Raw genomic sequence first — 18,067 nt, 5'->3', positions numbered from 1 at the left:
ATTAAATAAAATTAGCTGTAAAATTATCTACAGTTCCTTTATATAAACCAATATCCCATCAGTGTTCAAATTTCCCTGGGTAGTAGAGTTTTAAATGAATGTTTGGCTCAGGTAGAGAAAGACCAACCCACAGCACTAGAATCTCAGCATCCCAAAGCTGCCACAAGGCCCAAAGAACTTCTTTCTTTGCTTTGGAGAGGGGCTTGGGCTCAGGTGATCCAGAATTCTTGCATGAGTATCACGATTAAACCTTCTAGGGAAACGCATGTCCTTCCCTTCCCTCTTGGTCTGCTACTGGTGAAGCTGCTTGTGAAATGACAAACCAACGGCAGCTTAGAAAACAAAGTCCTCTCCAAATGTTTAAAATGTTTGAATGGAGCTGCCATCTCACTGGAGTGGATGCTCAGGATGCCCCCGGATCTTCGTGTATTTGTTGCTAGCTTTAGCAGTTACAGTCCTATAGCTGCACCCATGTGGGTCTAATCTGTGGCTGGTTCCAGGTACCTCCTGCTATACCCGTGGGCCCAAGTCCACTCAACTCAGCAAAAGAGGAGAGAAGACAAACCATTCCACTCCTAAGAATCATGCTGCAGGAGCAAGTACTGGCCCCATGGACTTGGAACCCCAGATGACCTAGAAATGGTAACACCTGCACATTGCTTGGAATTAAAACAATTCCCCAAAATGAAGGCCTCAGAAGTAGCCTCAGAGGCAAAAGTTTATCTCTGACCTTCACCTGACCTCTTGTCGCTCAGTCCCATTCTCCCCCAAGGCTAACCACAGAAACTAGAACCCCTCTTCCCCAAGGAGGGTCATAGAAACCAGAGCCCCTTTTCCCCAAAGCCAGCCATAAACCTAAAAATATTACTCTAACTCCCCACCGCCTTCAGTGTAAAAACTGGCCATAAAGAAATTATCTGACCTGTTTTGTTTGATTGTAGGTCATAAGACCTCATTCCAGAGAGGGTCTTGTCCCACACCCAGAAGGAAGGAATGCAGCTCAGGGAGGCCGAAGGAGTCTAGACAGACACACCTTGCTGGGTTTCCCCTGTTCAGTCTATTAGCATCGGATCTACCCTCTTTGTCTAATCATATTTCCACACGGCTGTCAATACTCTGTTCAACCTAAACATAAAAATAGATAATTTCCGCTACATCGTTGGGTCTTTATTCTAAAGACTCCCAGGTACACGTTAATAAAATTTATATGCCTTTTCTCCTGTTAATTGGCCTCTTTTCAGTGATTTTTAACAAACCTTCAGAGGGCAAAGGAGAAGCTTTCCCTTGGTCCCATACCACCTACTTTTGGGCTATTTTCAGACTGCTGGCCTGACTTCCCACTTGGATAACTCAGGTTCTCAATTTTGATGTTGGCTTCTAGTGTCTGACCTCCTGCCCTGTACTGACCACAAGGACTTTTGACCTGAACATGTCGGTCCAAGATCGGGTTATTTATCCAGTTGTTTTCCAGTCCCCAAAATGAAAGTAGGTACTATTTACTAAGGAGGCTCTTGGTAAGCAACAGCTGCTACTGCTATCTTATGGGGTCCTCACAATAACTCTATGCCTGCTATACTCCTGTTCAGGGCATTAAAGATGCATTGTGAGCAAAATAGACAAAAACAATCCCTCTATGAAGTTTCCATTCTAGGAGCAATGTACCCTAGGAAGTGGCAATTATTAGTCCCATTCACAAATGAGGAAACTGAGGCTTAGAGTTATTAAGTAATTTGCTTGACATCCTATGGCTAGGAAATGGCACAGCTGAAATTCTGCTTCCAAGGTGTATGACTCTAAAATCCACGTTTTGTTTTTAATACACCAGGCTGCACCATTACATGATCCCTACTGAAGCAGACAGCTTAGCACAATGAGTGCTGACTGGACAACTGTGGGACACAAATGTGTTTAAACATGTTTTTACACCCCGTGTTGTTTTTTGATTTTTGTTTTGAGACAGAGTTTTGCTCTTGTCTTCCAGGCTGGAGTACAATGGGGTGTGATCTTGGCTCACTGCAACCTCTGCCTCCCAGGTTCAAGCGATTCTCCTGCCTCAGCCTCCCGAGTAGCTGGGATTACAGGCGCACGCCACCATGCCCAGCAAATTCTTGTATTTTTAGTAGAGACGGGGTTTCACCATATTGGCCAGGCTGGTGTTGAACTCCTGACCTCAGGTGATCCACCTGCCTGGGCCTCCCAAAGTGTTGTGATTACAGGCATGAGCCAACGTGTCTGGCCACCATTGTGTTTTAAATACTCTATGTGGTACAGGTGGCATCCTGCTTTAACCAACTTGAAAACACATTCAGACTCCTCTATTGTGAACAGACCTTATTAAAATGGAAATCTATTGCTAGCATGTACAAAGTGGGTACGCTCTGTTCCTTTCTGTGAATTTTAAAAAAATCTTCATGCAAAGCAAAAGGCACAGGGTCTATTCTCTTTGAAAATAATGAGTTGGAATGAGAAAGGCTGTGCCAAAAGATACTTTATGGCTTTTAAAATAATACCCAAGTATTAAATTTTGCTGTCCCTATATTTGTTACTTCTGATATAACTGCATTTGCTTTATAAAATATTCTTACTAAAATTTAAACGCATTGAGGGTGTTCTTTTTTAATTTTATTTTTTCTTTAAAAAATAACTTTCATATCACAGCCAGGTCCAATGTTGATGGTGTTCTCATACAACACAACGCAGAATGTCGTTCTGGCTTTCAAGGCTTAGGCTCACGGCAAATGGAAAATCGTGGTTGGTTAGCTCATAGTGGGTTTGCCTGGTGAATTACAGTATCTGCACTAAACTCACTAGATCAGGAAGAAAGGCTAGGAACCGAGTGCCTACTACGTCCTTCGGACTGACCTAGGCACAGACTCTCTGTCTTCAGATCTCTCATTAGCTGCCTTGTGCATTGGCCCCAAGATCCTCCCTCATCCCTCATCCGACTCTGGTCTGCTTAGGAGAGAGCTCACAACATTATCTAGGCACATCTAATGCCTGATATGCAGAGAAGCAAGCTTAGGGATGAAAGGTGACTAATTCAGAGGGCAAGAGGGCTCTTTAAAGATGAGACTTCAGGATCCCGTATTCAGGAAATACTTAATGAACAGGCAACATACGGTACAAAGTTTTAGTCTAGGAATAAGAAGCCAATTCTATACTCATCTTTCTCATGACCAAGCAGTGACCAATGTCATGCCCTGGTTTCTCTGGATTCAGGTTCTAAACTCTTCAGAGGCAGAGACTTAGTAATTTTGTGTGGCCAAAGCTCAGTTAAATTTGCATGATAGCCTGATCTAGGTTAAGAACACAGTCTGCTGTCACTGAGCTCAAGGGGCAGCCACTGTCCCCACTATGTGCCCCGCACTGCTAGCAGCAGAGACCCTATCCTTCTGAGCTCATCTGCCATTAGCTGTAAACAAAGACAAAACAAAATCAAGTTCCTTTGCACTGCATCTTCTTTTTTCATGCTGATTCTCTATCAGAATCTCTCTAAACCATGAGTTTTATTCCGAGGACAATGTGCAATACGTTTTTTGTTTTTTTGTTTTTTCCTATTAGAAGGGTGGAAGAACCAAAAAGCAAGTGGGGAAAACAATGGAACCACACAGAAAAAAAAAAAAAAGGAAAGAAAACAGCAATCTCAGGAGGCAGCTTGGAGGAAATGTGGAAGCTCTGGCCAAGGTATGGGGAGCAGAATCCATTGACTTCCTGGCTTTTAGATTGAGAGAAGTAGAAGTAATCCTTGAGAAGATCTGCATCGAAGGGCTTTTGGTTTAGCGCTTCAGAGCACAGCCGGGAGCCGTTTGGCCAGAGTCCCAATAATAGCCCTGCCCAGTAAGTGACGTGCCCCCAGTGCCTGAGTTAGCTCATCCTTAAAATGAGAACAACAGTACCTGCCTCAAAGGGTTACTGTGAAGAATAACTCAATTACTATGTGCTAGTCCACAGGCCAATGCAAAGGTCATAGTAAATGCTAGATAAGTGTTCATTGCCTAGTCATCAGTACCACTTACTGAACCCGTTCACGCAGCTGGAGGCAGTGGGGCACACGGGAGTTAGGCTCAATGGCCAGAAAGGCAGGGGAGGAATCCAGCCTCTACCCATGACTGGCTGTGTGACACTGGGCAAGTAAGTAAACTTTCTGTGCCTCAGTTCTCTCATCCTTAAAATGGCACTACCGGTCCCTACCTCATTGGATTGTTGTAAATATTTAGATAATTTAGACAATCCATGTTAAGTGCTTAACACAGTACTTGGGGCACAATAGCTATTTAGTAGATGCCTGTTATTATGAAGCATTATTGTTACAGGATCCAACTCAGCCAATGGGTAAGTGATAATTCATTCCTTTTTAAAAACCTTTTCTTCTAATTATAAAAGAAACAAATGTTCCATGTAGACATCTGAGGAGACGCAGACTCACACAAAAAAGAAAATAAAAATCACCCAACCCTTTTCCACCCCAGATACCCAGTGATGACACGTTTTCCATGTCCTTACAGCCTTTATGTGAGAGTGCATAGGCGAGCCTGTGCACACACAGTTTTGTTTTACGTAACTGGGACTACACTGTCTACATGTATCCTGTTTTTCTCACTTCATGTTACCTATCCTTTTATTAAACACTCTAGGAAACGTGACTTCCTGGCTGCCAAGCCAGCCCTCCACTGCAGAGATGTGGCGTGTTGGCTTGGCAGCCAGGAAGTCACGTTGCAGAGTCCAGCACCACTAGATGTGGAGCTCAGCATGGGCCACCCCTCCTCACCCCACCTTATGAGAGCTTTTCCTCCCTGGGCAGGGCTGGTTCTCTAATCACCAGCAACAACCTGACGTGGGTGGAGTTTTTTTTTCCCTTTTATGACAAGAAAGGTTAAAGAAGGAAAGAACAGTTTGGGGAAAGAAGTAAGTGGCTCCAAAGATCCCAGCCTCCCAACGATGGTGACCTTCGCAAGCACAGCAGTGTACAGATGAAAAGACAAACCTGGTGGAGGGAGGAAAGGTTCGCTGGCAGTTTTCCAGGAATTGTTAGTTACCCTGGAATCTTAAAATATTTCCAAGGCAAAGAGCCAGAAGATTTGGGTATAACAGAAAGCTCCAGTTAGGAATCATTGCTCCAGAGACAAACCCTAGGGTCACCCTTTGGCATTGTACCCCCTGTCACCTTCCTGCCGTAACCCTCAGCTCAGACACCGCCTGCGAGCGGCTTATGCTCCGGGCTCCTATGAAACTCAACAAAGGCCCTTAACAAGTGCTCGCAGGCTTTTCTTGCCAAGTCCTGGGCATTATGAGTCTGTAATCGCTGCCTCCTGCACACCACTGCAAGCCCTCTCCTCTTTGTTCCTGCCACCCCTCCCACCTCACAGCTGTGAAAAAAGAAACATATTTAAATACCACCCTGAATGGCCCTTTGGAAGTATGAGTGGCAGGTCCTGCCACACCTCTTTCTCTTCCAGACCGAGGCAACCTGCTGCCAACACTAGCTCATTTTTCACTAAAGCCATGCTCCTGCTCCTGGTGTTCACCACCAAAGAAGAGAGGGAAAATCAAGTTTTTAGAATTGCTTAAAGACAAAGGTGTCATTTTGCAAACTGTTAAGCAGCAACCAAATGTCAACTTAATACTATCCTAACAGCTTGGCCTGATGCAAATGCCTTATCCTTATTCCAGTGGCCACTATCAGTTCCTGGTAAGCGTCCCCAATCCCTCATTAGTGACACTAATCGAAGTACCAGAGTGTCAGGGGAACCTAAGTGAGTGACAGTGTGTAAGAATTTTTAAGCCTTTCATTATTCCAAATGAACCAGCAGACATGCAAATTACCTTTTCCAGAATATGGTGTAATATGCAATTCTACTAAGCACCCTTCCACCTAGCGACCCTCTGCCCCTGCATTTTTTTTTAACAACAGCAAACACAAAATTCCAAAAAAGCTCTCATGAGACTTCAGAGAGCACTCCATTTTCTCCATTTTCTTTCACAGATTGGCATGTTTTTCTATACCGCATGCACCCCAGCATGTTAAAGACGGTGGGAAAACCTCCGAATATATGTCACAGCTTATATTTCCTACTGGAAAGCCCACTTTGCCGAGGAATCATGCAATCCTTAGACTACAAGGAGAAAAATCATGCCACTGAATTTCCTGAAAGCAAAGACTCTGGCAAACAGGAACGAGGGAGGAAAACAGCTAGGGGTGCGATGAGCTTCTCACTGTAATCTCCCTTCAGCATTCTATGAAACATCACTCCCGGAACGGGCAGGCAGAAATATACGGCACCTCAGTGTCTTCCTACTTAGAGCGTTGCTTTTCATGGCAAAAAGTGATTATCAAGCCAGTTTCCCCTTTGTATTTAAATAATAAGACATGGCCTGCCCTAGGTGAACTGTTTCTTCCTTAGGATATTGAAATTTGAATGGCAACATTAAATAATAATGGTATAAAAATCCACATTCTATTTTATAAATAAACACAAATGCTGTAGCCATAAACCCTACTGTCTGGCTTTGCCTGGGCAACCCAACTCCAAAGAATTTCTCAGCTGGTCAGTGACATGTAGGGAGAGTGCACCACCCATGGTTAGGGACTGTGGCAAGAAAACGGAAATCACAGGCCCCCGAGGGGCTTCTTTGCTCATCTTGGAATCTACCAAGGGGTCAAAGTACAGTTGAAAGCAAAAGTTTGGTAAAATTCTGATGCATTTCAAATATCAAATCCATTCTATTTCCTTTAGATATATTTTTAGGTTACATCTTATAAGTAAAGCAACAGTAATAATTTAATTTTAAGTGGACCAACACACCATGTGGGCAATTTTGACATTGATATTGGATTTTATTTTTTATTTATTATTACTATTTTTTTGAGCCAGGCTGGAGTGCAGTGGTGTGATCTTGGTTCACTGCAACCTCCGCCTCTTGGGTTCAAGCGATTCTCCTGCCTCAGCCTCCTAAGTAGCTGGGATTACAGGTGCTCGCCACCATACGTGGCTAATTTTTGTATTTTTTAGTAGAGATGGGGTTTCACCATGTTGGCCAGGCTGGTCTTGAACTCCTGACCTCAAGTGATCCACCTGCCTTGGCCTCCCAAAGTGCTGGGATTACAGGCTTGAGCCACTGTGCCAGACAATATTGAATTTTAAAGAGATCAGACAAAGGAGCTCAAAAACTGGGGAACCAGAAGCAAGAAAAGAGGGAAAGGAGATGAAGAGAGCCCGTCTGGCTTTGCTTTAAGCCTGCTCCACAGCTTCAGCAGGCTCCATCAGCCCTTTTCTCCGTTCCACGCTCTTGAAAAAAGAAAAGATGCTCATCAGCGATGGAGATGAGGAGGAGCAAGAAGGGGTGAGGGGAGAGGTAGAAGGCTGAAACTAAAAAACGTTTAGCCTAATTTCCCCCTAACCTACTCCCCAGGTCTTCCAGAGCCGGTGTGAAGTTTGCATTTCGTTACAGAGGATCAGACATATCACACAAAATGATCCCCATCTTACAAAGATTACATATAATAAAACCTGACATGCTGGTCTATGCGCACTGACAAAGGCTCTCTGCTTGACCAGAGAATCCTGACCTTGTAACCAAAATTTAATCAAGCTTCCAAAGCTTTTCCCAGGCCCATCTATGCACTCCCTTATAAAATCCAGTTTTGGCAAAACCCCCTGCTACGTCAGTTTAACAAGAACGACCCCATCTCGATATCTGATCACCCTTGATATCCGATCAGGTGCCTTATCCTTCACCAACCCCCAGGGTATGTCCGATTACCCTGGCTTGTCTTCAGTAAGAATCTTGCTAGCTGCATTCAGCCAGAATCTCCTTTAGCCCTGATGTTTCTTTTTAGTATATTCGCTGACCCCCACCCTGCTCCTGGGCTATACATTCCCTTTTGCCCATGTTGTATTCGGAGTTGAGCCCAATCTCTCTCCCCCACTGCAAAATCCTATCCACCTGTTGTGATGGTCCTAAACAAAGTCTTTCTTACCATGCTTTCTACCTTCAAATATACTCTTTTCTTTCACAACATAGATGTTTAGAGTCCTGAACACTGATTATAAAAAGTTTTAACTCCATTTCTTAACCCAATTTACATAAATAATTGTTCATTCATTCATGTATTCATTCATTCAGTGAGTTGAGTACTTATTTCGAGCCAGGCATGAGTGACACAAAACATCAAATATAGACCCCAGTCAAATTTTTAAAAAAGTTAAAAACTACTACCTGCTCTGAAGTGGGGGCTTTGCAGATATAAAAGATATAAAAGCCAGTAATGTAGGAGGAAGGGACACCTGAGCTGGGATGACTGTGAAGAGCCTTTCCAGGCTCTCAATGGCTATGCAGAGGCCTTAAGTAGGAGACTCCAGGACAGGGGCACAGGAAGAGGTCTTAGAGACAGGCAGGGGCCAGACCATGCAGGATGGAGTGGGCCACAGCTCAGCAGGGTCCAGGAAGTTCTGGAGAGGAGAAGCAGAGGATGTGCGCATGCAAGATCTCTGGCTACTGCAGTGGGTGGGTGGTGGGTAGTGGGAATGGGAGGCTGAATGAGCCCAGCTGACTGCGGGACAGGTGTTGGCAAACTTCTCTTGGAAGGGGCCAGGCTGTAAATATTTTAGGTATGTGGGCCAAGAGGCAAAAATCTAGAATATAATGTATATACTTATATAACAAAAGAGAAAACAAACTTCCACAAAATATTTATTGACAGAACTCAGAACATAGTAATAATAATTGAGTAAAATTTTTAAAATTCAAGCCTACTAGGGAGAAGAATGGAATTCTTTGAGGAATAACATTTCGCTTAATTGGTGTTCTGCTGCTGTAGCATAAAAACAGTCATAGACAAATTGCATGAGTGTGGCTGTGCTCCAATAACACTATTTATGGATTGAAACGTGAATTTCGTATACTTTTCATGTGTCACAAAATATTACTTTTCTTTTAATTTTTTTCCAGTCATTTGAAAATGTAAAAACCAGTTTTAGCTGGAGGACGATAAAAAACAGGTGGTGAGCTGGCTGTGGCTCAGGGGTCCTGGTTTGCCAGCCTCTGTTGCAGAAGGTCCCACATTCTGCATGTGTCTGATTGCTTGCTCATGAGGTCATTCATTCTGGGCAGATTACCACAGGGTGACGCTCTGTGCGCCTCCTTGTATCCAGCAGAGGCTTGTGATAGGAGGTCATTCCATTACACGTGACGGTAAGTTTGATCCATTTTAAAGAGACACTTTCCCCTTTGCAGTAAGAAGCATCTGTGGGTGATACTTCTGACCCTGAGAACATCTTTTTCCCCCACAACCTTTCACTCAGTGGTTTTACCTTTCATAGATGATTCTTGTCTGAATCAATCACGACATTGGAAGTTACAAATTAATTTGGATATGATTTTTTTCTCTTTTAACTTTTTAAATTGTCCAGTGCCACAAATAGAAAAGCACATAAAATAATTTTGTACAGTTTAACATATTTCTATAAAGTGATAACTGTATGTCATCGCCACCTGTGTCAAGAATTAGAGCCTTGCCAGCACTCTAGAAGCACCCAGGGCCTTTCTGATCCTGAGTCCCCCACTCTCCTCCCAAAGGGTGCCATCTCCTGATTTTATGGTTATCCCTTTCTTGCTTTTCCTCATAATTTTACCAGCTTGTCTTGCATTCCTAAACACTGTAGTTTATTTTTTTCTGTTTTGGAGCTTTATATACATGGGATCATACAGCATGTATTCTTTTGTCAGGTGGCTATTCCTCCACATTGTTGCATGTATTGTTGATTCATTTTCACTGCTGTATAATACTTTAGAGCATGACCATAACACACATTTTATCAATCCATTCTGCCATTGATGGACATAGGGGGTTGTTTCCAGTTTTGTGCTATTCATGCTGCTACAAATGTTCTTAACATGTCTTTTGGGTCATGCAGGCACATACTTCTCTTGGATATCTACCTAGGATGCACATGTTTAACTGTGGTAGGTGCTGTCAAACGGTTTTCCAAAGGGTTTATATCAATTTACACTCCCACCAGCAGTGTATGAGAGTTTCCATCACTCCACATCCTTGCCAACATTTGTCATTTTCTTCTTTTTAATTCTGATATGATTTTAATGGCTGCTTCATATACCATTTAGAGGCTATATAATAAATTATTGAATCTGCTGTCATAAAAAAATGTGGGTTGTTTTTTGTTTCTTTCTTTTTGGTTATTATTACAAGTAATACTTTCATTAATCTCCTATAGCTATATATTTCTGTATATCTATGATTAGTTACTTAAATAAAAATTACTTGAAGTGAAGCCATGTCAAGAAAATTACTTGAAGTGAAACTAGGTCTATTTTTTACTGACAAATTGTATCTTAGGGCATTTCACTAAGTTTTGCTCCCACCAAGAGTTATAAGTGCCTAGTTCCTAATACTCCAGCCAACATTTAAAAAGTATCTCACTAGGTTGGGCGCAGTGGCTCACGCCTGTAATCCCAGCACTTTGGGAGGCTGAGGCGGGTGGATCACGAGGTCAGGAGATCAAGACCATCCTGGCTAACACAGTCAAACCCCGTCTCTACTAAAAATAGAGAAAATTAGCCGGGCGTGGTGTCGGGCACCTGTAATTCCAGCTACTCGGGAGGCTGATGCAGGAGAATGGCGTGAACCTGGGAGGAGGAGCTTGCAGTGAGCCGAGATAGTGCCACTGCACTCCAGCCTGGGCGAAAAAGCAAGACTCCATCTCAATAACTAAATAACTAACTAACTAACTAAATAAATAAATAAATAAAAATATCTCACTAAACTGATAGATAAAAATGGTTTCTCATTATTTTAATTTGTTCTTATTAAACTGTAGTGAGGTTAAAATATTTGCATTTCTTCAATCTAATCATATCCTGTGCCCATCTTTGTATTCATCATTTCCATAGTAATCTGTAAGAGCTCTTTATATGCTAAAGATGTTAATTATTTGCTTTAATATGTATTGTAAGTATACATATTATTTTTCTACATAAATGTAGAAAATATGTTTTAAGAAAATATTAAAATTTACATGATTATTTTACTCTTAAATTGACCTGTTCTTCAGAAAGAGAGAGAAAGGGAGAGAGAAATGAAGGAGAGAATTCAAAAAATTTAACCAAATGTACAATTATTTTTATTATGCATTTAAGCATCTTTAAAGAAGAAATTCCCTAATAAAACATTAAATGTTATTGTCAACATTATCAAATTCTCTTCTGATTTTTGCTATTTATTACATATATTAAGTAGTTGATTTCATTATGCACAAAATGTGTTTTTCATTTGTTTGTTTGTTTTTTTGAGACGGAGTCTCACTCTGTTGCCCAGGCTGGAGTGCAGTGGCGTGGTCTCGGCTCACCGCAAGCTCCGCCTCCTGGGTTCACACCATTCTCCTGCCTCAGCCTCCCGAGTAGCTGGGACTACAGGCGCCCACCACCATGCCCAGCTAATTTTTTTGTGTTTTTAGTAGAGACGGGGTTTCACCATGTTAGCCAGGGTGGTCTCCATCTCCTGACCTTGTGATCCACTTGCCTCAGCCTCCCAAAGTGCTGGGATTACAGGTATGAGCCACCATGCCCGGCCAAAATGTGTGTTGTTTCTAATCCATCATTTTATATCTACTTTTCCATATCAGCATAGATGTAAGTTGTTTTTGTTTTTGTTTTTGTTTTGAGACAGAGTCTCACTCTGTCACCCAGGCTGGAGTGCAGTGGTGCCATGTTGGCTCACTGCAACCTCCACCTCCTGGGTTCAAGTAATTCTCCCTGCCACAGCCTCCTGAGTATCTGGGATTACAGGCACCTGCCACCATGCCTGACTAATTTTTGTATTTTTTAGTAGAGACAGGGTTTCGCCATGTTGGCCAGGCTGGTCTTGAATTCCTGACCTCAGGTGATCTGCCCACCTCGGCCTCCCAAAGTGCTGGGATAACAGGTGTGAGCCACTGTGCCCCCGCCAGATGTAAGTTTTAATTACCACCACTGCATAATGCAATTTTTAATTAACAGTATGACATAACACATTTCATTTAGTTCTCGTAAGCCATTTAAGATCTATTTTTTCGCTAGAATAAATAGCATTGTTGGACATATCCTTGCATAAATTCTTTTTGGCATTTTTAGGGTTAAATTCTTAAATCAGTCTCAAAAATAAAACTACCTGATTACCAGGGGAAAACTATGATACATACACATTTACTGTTTTCTTACAGAGAACACTCCAGAAAGACCTGTTCAACTTTTACTGAGTCCTAGACATTTGTCTGTCACCAGCAATGTTTAAAAAGGATTATTTTCTCAAACCTCCAATAACATGGATTTTGTTCAGTTTATTTATTCTGGCTAAATTTATGGGTACGTCAGTGTTTGCAGTTATTCTAAGTTGTACTTCTTCAGTGCTTGCAAGATCCATATGATAGTTTCATGTGTGTTTACTTACAAACCATCACTTTGTGGCAATGACCTTGAATTTGACTTTGGGTCAAATTCAGCAGTGAAACTTCAATACTTATTCCTATTCTTTGTTTATATTGGTTAGAAAGCTCTCAAATGTAATTTATACTATGTGCTTTCTTTCTACTCTCTTGCAGGGCAAGAGCCAAGTTCCAGGGAGGTCTAAGCCCTTGGCACCTCAGATAGGGTCAGTGTCCAAACTAATGTCACGTGGGGTGACATCTCAGGCATACTCTCACCCTCACCAGGGCCTGTGGTCATGCAGCAGGGGCCGCAGGCTCTCCCTTCATAGCCAACACTCCTCAGGGCCATGTCATCTGTGCATCTGAGGGAGGGTTGCATCCGGTGGGGAGGATGGCAAGGAGGTTCTGTTCCCGGCTTCTGCTGACTTGGCTCACACCATCCCTAAGCAGCCCTGTCTCTGTGTGCCATACCGTCATCTCGTTCGTTTTCCACGGAAAACAGAAGCTGCGGAGCGGATGTGAGACGCCCCTCACTGAAGTGGTGTGAGGAATGGAAAATGAGTGTGAGAAGTGCTCCTGGTTTTCTTTAGAGGAAAAGTTTGCCATAAGCAGTAAGCACTAGCATTTTTCTGAAACTCTGTGTGCGGTGGTGATTTTTGTCCCACAAGGGGACATCTGGCAATATATAGGGCCATTTTTTTACTGCCACAATTGGGGGGTGCTGCTGGCATCTAGTGGGTAGAGGCCAGGGATGTTGCTAAACATCCTACAATGCATAGGACAGCCCAAACAACACAAATGATCTCACCCCAAATGTCAGTGGTGCCAAGGCTGAGAATCCCTGTTCCAAAACAAAATGACCACCCTCAGTGGCCCACTTCTAGACACAAACCAAACTATGAAACCAAGAGAGAACATTCAGCAACACGAACTGAAATAGCCTTGATTCAGTCTTGTGTAGATAGGGAAACTTCATGTAAGGATTTTATATTTCGTTGTGGCATTTCCTATTACACTAGGGGACTGAAGCTCAATCTATCATTATCACCATCCAAATTCCACACTGGAACTTGACTTCACAAGGCCTCATTGGCTGTGCACTTTGGCATGGCCCATTGCGTGAAGTTTCCAGTGAGACAGAAAGTCACTCAGACTCGCGAGCCTGTACCAAGCAGCAGGAATGAGAAGAGAAATGAGGTAGACATCAGTAGACCAGTGAGGTGGAGGTGGAAGCTGCCGAAGAATGGGGGAGAGAAATGGCTGAGCCAGGCTGGTTTGGAATCAGACTCTAAAGCTGCCAGATCCAGCTACCTAAGATGCCACCTGCCACAGGAAGCTAGGCAGTGCTACTTCTGAACATTTAAAACCTTCTGCTCAAGTGTATTCAAGCAGTTTATGCTCCACAGTAAACCAATCAGAAAAAAAGGTCTTACCGGGGGTGCTGATGGTGGGGGAGGGGGAGGAGCCCCCAGAGGCGGGGGAGGTGGAGGCAGAGGAGGTGGGGGTGGCGGTGGCACTGGCATGTGTCACGGTGTTGATGTCTCCTGCTTATTAATGGTCCCAAGAGAGTGGCTTCTGCTCTGAAAAAGAGAAAAAGGATGGCTTTAAACTTGGATTTCTTTACTTACATGCAGGAAATGCGTATCTTGCAGACATGCATATTATAGTCAGCTTGATTCTTTCACCTGTTCATTCATTCACTCATTTGTTCATTCATTTATTCACAGAGTGCCCACTCTGAGGCAAGCCTTGTGCTAAGTGCTGGAGATTGACAAAAGCAGCCAGATTCTAGAGATAATAGGTGTTAAAACTGATAGAATTTAGCTATTTGTGTCTCAGTACAAATAGAATGTACATATATATGTATATATATATATAGCAATCCTTCATTCCATAATAATTTTTCCAGATAACTGACTTCTACCTCTTTAGCATTAAATTTTTAGTTTTATCGTTTTCAATCATTCTGCATAGACTCCCACTTTCTTAAGCAGAGCAAACAGAATAAAATGTAACCTTTTCTGAATGTCACAGGCTCAACATGAACTCATGATGCCAGCCTCGAGCAAGGCTTAGGGCGCTAGTCATTTTCCTGCCTCTTTCTCTCCTGTCAGCTCTTACTTTCCCTGCTATTCCTGTGTCATCATTTCTACCCAGCCATCTGGATGAGGATGGGCCACCCCTCTCCTCTGCCTAGACTTTCTATCTGGTATTTGCTATGCAGAGGGCTTTTTGGCATGATTCTGCCAATATGATTCTGTTTCAAATAGTTAATATTATAGGAGGTCTGATCTCTGGATAAATGTGTGGAGCCTGTATGTGTGCATGCATATGTGTGTATGTGGGCATGTGTCTTAGAACCCATAGCAAGGCACACTGCAAGGACTTAAAATCTGTATTAAAGAAAAACCCCATAGTTTATAAGAATTGGAAAAACCTATATGAGAACCTAAAAACAATCAAAGCAGAAACTGAAATAAACCTTACACTTGGGCAGGGGTGATTTTGTATTCCTGCTGTCCCTTTGGTTACTGGAGGACCAGAACAAGGCCTGTCCCTATGTTTTTTCATCTTTAAAATCCTGTGGCATGTATGTTTTTTCATGTTAATATTCTTGTCTCCACAGAGGCCAAAAGCATTTATGCAATGTGATGCTTTCTTGTTAGCATAGTCCACTGAATTTTGCCCACCTAATATGTTAGTTCTTTTTATCTTTTTATAAATGGCAATTATGTGACACACTAATCACACTTATTTCTACAAGAATCTTCTAAGGTCAGGGCTTCAACGCCCTGGCATCCCCATTTTTATAGATAAAGAAAAGGATGTTCAGAGACATTAACTCTTTTGCTCAAAGTCACCTATACTATAACCAGCAGACCTGGGATTGGAACCAAGGCTTAACAGGTTCTAAAGTCCAAGAATATCAGATTTATCATTTTAACGCCTTTTAAGTATACAATTCAGTGGCGTTAAGTGCATTCACAATGCTGTGCAAACAGCATCACTATCCATTTCCAAAACTTGTTCATCATCCCAAACAGAAACTCTGTACCCATTAAACAATAACTCCCCACTGTCTCCTCCCCTCAGCCCCCAGTAACCTCTGTTCTACTTTCTGTCTCTATGAATTTGTCTAGTCTAGGTACCTCATATATGTGGAACCATACAATATAATATTTGTCCGTTTGAGTCTGGCTTATTTCATTTAGCATAATGTTTTCAACCTTCATTCATGTTGTAGCATGGATCAGAAATTCATTCTGAATTATTCCATTGTACGTATACACCACATTTAGTTGAGCCATTCATCTATTGATGAGTGCCTGGGTTGCTTTCACCTTTGGGGTGTTGTGAGAAATGCTGCTATGAACATTGGTGTACAAATATCTCTTCAAAACCTTGCTTTTCATTCTTTTCAGCGTATATGCAAGAGTGGAATTGCTGGATCATATGGTACCATCTTTTTTCCCAGCAGGATTAATCTAAAATTATACAAAAATTGAAAATGGCGTAAAATATGTGTGTCAGTGCAACTTTTTTGGGGAAAGAGTCCATGATAGTTTTCCTAAGAGTTCCAAGGAGGTGCATAAGCTGATTGTTGTACACAACTACACTTTTCTTACAAAGTATTTCAGGCTCCTTGAAAGAAGGAGCCTGATCATTACTGTGTTACTGCCTCATTCCTTGATATTAAAACAAGAACAGAAAGACCGAAAAGGAAAATACTCATCAGAGTCCACAGCATAAAACCATAGTAGAATTGAGCAGAGATCTCATGGGGTAGTACGTGTTTCTTTCAGGTAACATCAGTGTGATTTTATTACCAAAACTAAACTAATGGTGCACTAAACTAATACACACAATGACATAGGGTTAGACACAGTTAGCATTTTACAGGCTGATGCTAAGGCAACTTGGATGCAGGCCCACAATTTAGTTGGAACAAGCACAAATTATCAGATATTTGTATTTTAACACTTTCTTTTACAGGAGGCACTGGGTCTATTTTTTATGATCTTTTATTCAGTGGCAAAAATATTTTTAGTCAAAAATTTATAGCAAAGATTAAAGAGTTGGTTGAAGTATTAACAGAACAAGAGAATATCTAGAGGTCTCATTATATAAGGATCTCATCTTTTAACTAAGACACATGACAGGAGACAGAAATGCTTCCCCTGGTGAAAAACTGGAAAAGGTGGGGAAGAATAACCTTTAAAAACGGAAATACCACTTACCTAAGGGTTTTGTCATTTACCTAAGAAAAAATAACTGTATAAAGAGACTTTAAGGAGAACTACAGCAGAGCTATTCCTGTAATCCCTCAGCACATGGCTAGACTGCATCTCCCAGCCTCCCTTGCAGCTAGGTGTGACCACGAGACTGAGTTCTGGTCAATGCAATGAAGGTCGAAGTGATGTGCTATTACTTCTGGGCTGGTTCAGAAAGACCTTCTGCCCACGACTTTTCTCTTTCTCTGCCCATTGACTGTAGCAAAGGTCCTATGTGTTGGCAGAGCCACAAGATGAAAGGAGTCCGGGTCCCTGACTCACCTGTAAGACTACCTGCCAAACACCTGATTAGACTTTACGTATGTGAAAAATAAACTCCCATTGTGTTAAGCCATGAAGATTTTTGAGTTAATTTGTTTTATCCAGTAATATTGAACCTATCCAATATAGGAACTAAATAAAATACAGTTGATTCTCATTATTCACTATAGTTATGTTTAGAAAGTTGTCATGAACACAGAGTGTGATGATTACTTTTATGTGTCAACTTAATTGGGCTAAGGGTTGCCCATCTGGCTGGTAGAACATCATTTCTGGGTGTATCTGTAAAGGTGTTTCCAAAACAGGTTAGCATTTGAATCTGCAGACTGAGTAAAGGTCTCCCTCACCATTGCGGGTGGGCGCCATCTAATCCGTTGAGGGCCCAGATAGAACAAGACAACCCATGGCCAACGGCACTAGGAGTCATGTCTGAACAAATCTTATCAAACACTTATATTTTCTCCATAAGGCACATCACGGCCTTCTTGGGCTTAAGAATACTAGGCAGCGCTTCAGCACTTTGCTTGGGGCCATTTTAAACGGCAAAACCACCAACAATAAGTACAAAATTTGTAAAAAACGTGGCATTAACACAGACTGCGAGAGGGGCACTTGTTTATAGGATAAGAGCTGAAACAAGAAGGCAGAGTGTCCTGTTATTTCAGCTCAGCTGGGAACATGCTCGTCAGTGTCTACAGTTTTTCACCACTTTTCACATGCCTGGGAATGACCACAAAAGCACCGTGAGTACTGATTTTGGAGTTACAAATACACTTTCGTGAGTACACGTAGGTGAATTTGCAAATGTAGAATCTGCAAGTAATAAGGATTGGCTCTATACCTTTTTGACTCTCCCACCCGGTAGGTGCTCAGCACTGCACTGGGGACTTCTAAGACATTTTATGTAATCCTCTCAACAACCACGTGGTAGATGCTGATATTTCCTTGTAGCAAATAACCCAACTTTGCCTCAGAGAAGTATGCAATTTCTACTAAATTTCAGAAAGATCATCAGAGCTGAGTTTAAAGCCCTGGTTTTTCTTATCTAAAACCTCATTTCTTTTTTTTTTTGAGACAGAGTCTCGCTCTGTCACC

General features: G+C 42.1%; 1 protein-coding gene across 3 annotated transcripts in view; it reads right to left on the bottom strand.

Moving 5' to 3' along the window:
• Positions 1 to 18,067, bottom strand: part of WIPF3 (WAS/WASL interacting protein family member 3) — a 110,362-nt gene that overhangs the window by 68,137 nt on the left and 24,158 nt on the right. For 2 of the 3 annotated variants that reach the window (XM_054687453.2, XM_054687455.2), the window contains exon 2: positions 13,853 to 13,999. In XM_054687453.2, coding sequence (XP_054543428.1) covers positions 13,853 to 13,942 — 90 coding nt within the window. In that variant the 5' untranslated portion in view covers positions 13,943 to 13,999. The remainder of the gene's footprint in view (positions 1 to 13,852; positions 14,000 to 18,067) is intronic. The other variant, XM_054687454.2, reaches the window with a different exon arrangement.

This window comes from Pan troglodytes, chromosome 6 (assembly GCF_028858775.2).
Source record: "Pan troglodytes isolate AG18354 chromosome 6, NHGRI_mPanTro3-v2.0_pri, whole genome shotgun sequence".
Taxonomy (NCBI): Eukaryota; Metazoa; Chordata; class Mammalia; order Primates; family Hominidae; genus Pan; species Pan troglodytes.
This window is presented reverse-complemented; position numbering and strand designations above follow the sequence as displayed.